General features: G+C 30.2%; 1 protein-coding gene across 1 annotated transcript; it reads left to right on the top strand.

The window, feature by feature from the left end:
• Window positions 1-3,934: 3,934 nt before the first annotated feature.
• LOC137805530 (uncharacterized) lies at window positions 3,935-4,981 on the top strand. Its single transcript, XM_068605474.2, has 2 exons — window positions 3,935-4,313; window positions 4,572-4,981. The coding sequence occupies exons 1-2, from the start codon at window positions 3,935-3,937 to the stop codon at window positions 4,979-4,981; spliced, it is 789 nt and encodes a 262-aa protein (XP_068461575.1).
• The last annotated feature ends 534 nt before the right edge of the window (window positions 4,982-5,515 follow it).

Raw genomic sequence — 5,515 nt, 5'->3', positions numbered from 1 at the left:
TTGATAAAAAAAAGTTGAATTAAGCTTAGAATCTATTTCTTAATTTTTTTTTTACTATTTTATAAATTTATTATTATTATTTATTCAAATTTTATTGTCTTATTATTATTATTTTATAAATTTTATTATTATCCTATAATTTTATTTTTATTTTATAAATTTTATTTTTAATAAAAATATTATTATTTTAATACTTTTTATTTATAAATAATCCTATTATTATTTTATAACTTTACTATTATTGTTATATTATATAATTAATGATTATCTATACATATATATAAAAGATATTTTCCATTATAACCGTTTTTTGTGTATACAAATATTTTCTGATTATATCCTCTTTTAATATATCTCATTTTATTAGTATAATGAAATATTTTGTCATTTCATATGAATTACTTAAAAAATAAAATTATTGTTTAATTTTTTAAATTAATATTAATGTACAATTTTTTTTATATAGAGAGAGCATACTATCATTCATTCTCACACAAAATCTCACATATCAAATAAAATAACATTCATTTCCAATCACTCTCTTCACTCCATTTCAAGCAACTATAAGAAGAGAAGAAGCTTGAAGAAGAACAGAGACCTAAATCAGGAAAAAAAATGTTGTTTAATCAATTCATTATTTTTCTTTTACATATTAATTTTGTTTTTCAATTTCGACTCATCTAAATTTATTTTTGTATGTATGTTAAATTTTTATCATCGCAAAATATGAGTAAAAGAAAAAAATGCAGATACACAAACACAATTATGTTTGTATTTTCGCTAGTATATATATAATGTAATTGATTATATTATTGATATAATCGATTACGTGGGTAACGTGATGTTATGTTATATAAGATAATTGATTATTTTATATATATAACTAATTTATTTTATTTTATAATAAAATATAATATATTTTTTAACTTTTTGATTTGATATTTGTGAAGATAAATGTGTAATTATTTATTTTATTTTATTTTTTATTTTTTAAATATAACAATTAGTTGAATGCATGCTTCATATGTTTTTGTTTAAATTATTTAAAGTAAATAAAATGATTCTGGGTTTTGTTTTATACCTTTTTTTTATTAAAAATTACAAATAAATAAATATGAGTATTTAAGGGATACTCAAATTCTTTTACAAAAAAGTATAGACAAATTCTCTCTCCTTTACACCTTCATGTTTTTTAGTTTCAACAATATTCTTCTTAGTATGATAGAGAGTATAGTGTCTTCTTCTTTATTTTCAAATGATGGTGGTGGTTGAAGTAAATTTTGTGGTATATTTGCAGATGGTGATTATGCTTTTGTTTACTTATTTTTTATTTTTCATTTTTTTTAAAGTCTTAAAACCTAGTAAAAAACCAATAAGATAAAAAAAAAAAAAAAACTAAAAAAAAATATCTTCACACGAGGAATACAACTATTAACTCTCATGTATGCTTAAATGATAAAATTCTCTATCAAAACAATGTAATTGAAAGTGAGATATTGAAATGTCTGGTGCAGCTTAAGCTATTTAAAAATGTGAGGTGGAATGAAATGCATAGAATATGAATTGAAAATTTCCCAAAAAGGATATTATTGTTGAAGAAGAGGAATTGCTGTAGCTGAAGAAGAAGCTAAGAGGGTTCCATCAACTTTATGAAATTTCAATTCTCTTTTGAAAGCAGCCAACGGAACCCTCTGCCTAACTAACTACAAGTCCTATCTAATTCATAGGCTTAATCATTATCTTCACACTCAATAAACCCATTATCAAACATTTTTCAATGTCTCTTCAATCTTCTAAATATCTAAACTAAAATATCATTTGCTTGCTTATTGTCACATTATATGCTTCTTTTCATTCTTCTTTTTCTCTCTCCATCAATCAAATATTTACATTTTAATAATATAAAAGATTAAAATAAACTAATCAACACAGTAATTATTGACTCTATAGAGCTTACATATCCAAATTCCTCTGTCATGGACAAAAGAATATGAAATATTTCTTATGAACCATTATTTAATTCATATCCAAAAATGAAGAGTAATTTCAGTAGTGAATGATGTCACTTTCAGCTTGATACCCTATCATGTATACAAATTCATTACCCTTCATGTAGCTCTCACACAACATACATTAATTCTGTATTTTAATAATTTTTATTTTATTTTTTAATTTAAATTTAAATATATTATTATATTATTAAAGTAGATGTGAAGTGGATGTAAATTTCTAAAGAAGTGTCAAAAGTATTATTTTCTTTTTATAAATATACAAACCTTCAATAAAGAAAACATTTTTTTTCCAAATTTCCTGAGAAAAAATACACGTGAAGAAAAATCATTTTTAAAATTGCAAAAGGACATGTCTCACCAACTACTAAACATTGTTGAATTGCTTTTACACACAGATTTCCATATCTTTCCGACACTCTGTTGGTTTTGCTCATTCCTAAGTTACTCCAACTAGGCTTTAAATTAAATTATAATAAAATGCATCAGACAAAAAGTGATATGCGAATACTTAAAACTGAATCGATAAAAAACGAAATTTATCAAAATAACATTTTTTCAACCTTATTTGGTTTGGATTTTGAATTAATTAACAATTAATAAATATCCGTGTGAGTATTGAATTTTACTGTTTTTATTATATATTTCTAACAATATATTTATATTTGTCAAAATAGTACATTTATATTGTAATTTTAAATATGAGATTATCTAATTTGTTTATAAAATAGAAAATGAAATTGAAATTATAAATATAAAAATAACTATAGAAAATTCCACAACTTTTACTATAATTAATACTAAAAAATAAATCTCATGTAAAAGCACATAAACAATTATTATTATTATTATTATTATTATTGATTTGGTCTAAGAATTTTTGGATTTCAGTCACTAATTATTTTTTATATCGTTTTTGTTGTTATTATGTTTTTTTATTGTTTTTAAGGATGTATTAGTTTTTGTTATGCTCTGAGGACATTATCTTTTTTTCTTCTTACATTTTGATAGATTATTAATGATATCAGATAGCATCTAAATCGTTCAGATTATAAATGATAATCATTATTTCCCATTAATTGGTAGTAATATTTAAGGTATTTATAGTTAAAATATTTTTGCAATTCTCACATACTATCATCATATTTTTTTTAGGGTTCGAACTCATACTATTAAGACTCGTCCTATGGCTAAGACTAGTGATGGCCCATCCATCAATGAACCTGGATGGTTCACAGGCCCTAACCTTGAGTTGATGAGTGTGAATATGTTTATCAAGGATTATTTTAATACTCTAAACAACGTGGACAACTCACAACCCCCAACCTTAAGTCAAGGAGTGCGAAAAACCTAACCAAGGATCAACTTAATATTTCAAACAAGTTAAGTCATCAACCCAAACGACTCACAACTCTCAACGTTGAGTCTAGGAGTGTGGAAAGGTTTATTAGGGATCGACCCAAATGACTCACAACTCTCAACGTTGAGTCTAGGAGTGTGGAAAGGTTTATTAGGGATCGTCTTAATAACCTGAATAATAGGTTCGACCATCAATTCAAACGACTCACCATCCTCCAACATTAAACCAAAGAATACAAAAATGCTTATCAAAGATTGTTTTAATACCCTGAACAACAGGTTCAACAACCCAAGCGACTCATAGTCTCCCAACCTTCAATCACGGATTACGAAATGACTTACCAAAAATTTCATATACTTCACAAATAATGTTATCTTGCAATCGGATTCTAGAATCATCCTAACACTCAAACGTGGCATCTTCCCATCAACCTCTACCTCATCATTAAGGACATGCCACCTAGAGCTTTACAAGTAAAGAGAGAAAACAAATAAAGAAAAACCATCTTACATGTAGAGCTTTCAAGTTATCATTCAATAAAGTTTCACATAGAGGGTTAGCTGGGATGGGAAGGGTGGCAGAAGAAAAGAAGTTGATTGACAGTCTGAAAGTTGGCAAGGATAAAGTGAAGGTAAATATGTTACAGTATGCGGATGATACTATGTTTTTTTGCGAAGCAAACTCCAAAAGTGGGTTTAACATTAAGGCAATTTTGCATTGCTTTGAGTTGGCTTTTGGACTTAGGGTTAATTTTTTGAAGAGTAGACTTGGCGGGACGGGGATGGATCATGTTTCGCTTCAGCGTTTTGCAGCTATCCTTAACTGTGACACGATGGTTTCTCCATTCGTCTACTTGGGTCTGCCAGTTGGTTGGAATCATAAGCATAGTGCTTTTTGGAACGGGGTGATAGAGAAAGTCCAGGTTAGATTAAGCAGGTGGAAAGGTAGGTGCTTGTCGATGGCTGGGAGGATTTGTTTGATTATGTCTGTTCTTTCCTCTATCCCGTTATTCTTTATGTCCTTATTCAAATTACCTTCCGGGGTGGCAGAAAAGTTGGTCAGGATTCCAAGGAATTTTCTCTGAGGGTGGGGTTCTGAAGGAAGGAAGATCGTTTGGGTTTCTTGAAAAATGGTTTGTAAGCCTCGCGAGTTTGGGGGGCAGGGTATCATTGACCCAAAGTTGTTTAACTTGCCTTTGCTAGGTAAGTGGATTTGGAGGTTGGGTGCGGATAAGGGAGGTCTGTGGAAGGAGGTTGTCTTCTCTAAATACAGCGAGTGGAGAAGTTTGGGAGAGGGAGGAAGAAGTCATAGAAGCTCTCTTTGGTGGAAAGATTTGAAAGAGGTGTGGGTTTCAGAGGGTTGGGGGAGAAGCTTTAAGGATGATTTTAAGTGGAAAGTTGGGGATGGAAAGGATATTTCTTTTTGGGATGACAGATGGTTGAGTAGTGATGCACTGAAAAGAGTTTTTCCGAGACTATTTTCTATCTGTTCGGCAAAAGACGCAAAGGTGGCAGAGCTTGGGTTTTGGGCTAATGGCGTGTGGATTTGGCAGCTTGCTTGGCGAAGATCCTTTTTTTATTGGGAGCAACCTTTGGTAGACCAGTTGAGTTAGGTTTTGCTTGAGGCTGGATTGGTTCAAGGAGTGGCGGATAGTTGGGTTTGGAAGGTTGGGGGTATTCAAACGTTTTCAGTTAACTTTTCCAATAACCTTGTTAGGAAATACAGTGAGGTGGGCTCCTCTCCGGTTTTCAGTAAGTTGTGGAGATGTAAAGCAGTTCCTTCTGTTGTTCTCACTGCGTGGAGGACGTTGGAAAATAAGTTGGCTACTAGGGTCAATTTGTTAAGAAGATGGGTGCTGGTTGAAAATTTTGCGTGTTGTTTGTGTGGGGAGGACGTAGAGTCTTGTCGCCATCTGTTTTTCTATTGCAGGTTTGCTTGGCATGTTCGGTGTCTATGCTTTAAGTGGCTTGGAGTTTCGTTCGTGTATCACAATGACCTTAAGTCAAACTTTGATCAATTCAGGATAAGCATGTCTTTAGATTCGGTAAATGATGTGTGGAGCACAATTTGGGTCAGGGTGGTGACAAAAATCTGGAATCACAGAAATTTTATCATTTTCAAAAAGGGTGTGGCTGACGCGTCTGAG

The sequence above is a fragment of the Phaseolus vulgaris genome, chromosome 3 (assembly GCF_051622355.1).
Source record: "Phaseolus vulgaris cultivar YP4 chromosome 3, ASM5162235v1, whole genome shotgun sequence".
NCBI classification, from domain to species: domain Eukaryota; kingdom Viridiplantae; phylum Streptophyta; class Magnoliopsida; order Fabales; family Fabaceae; genus Phaseolus; species Phaseolus vulgaris.
The sequence above is the reverse complement of the archived record's forward strand: the minus strand, read 5'-3'. Positions and strand labels throughout refer to the sequence as shown.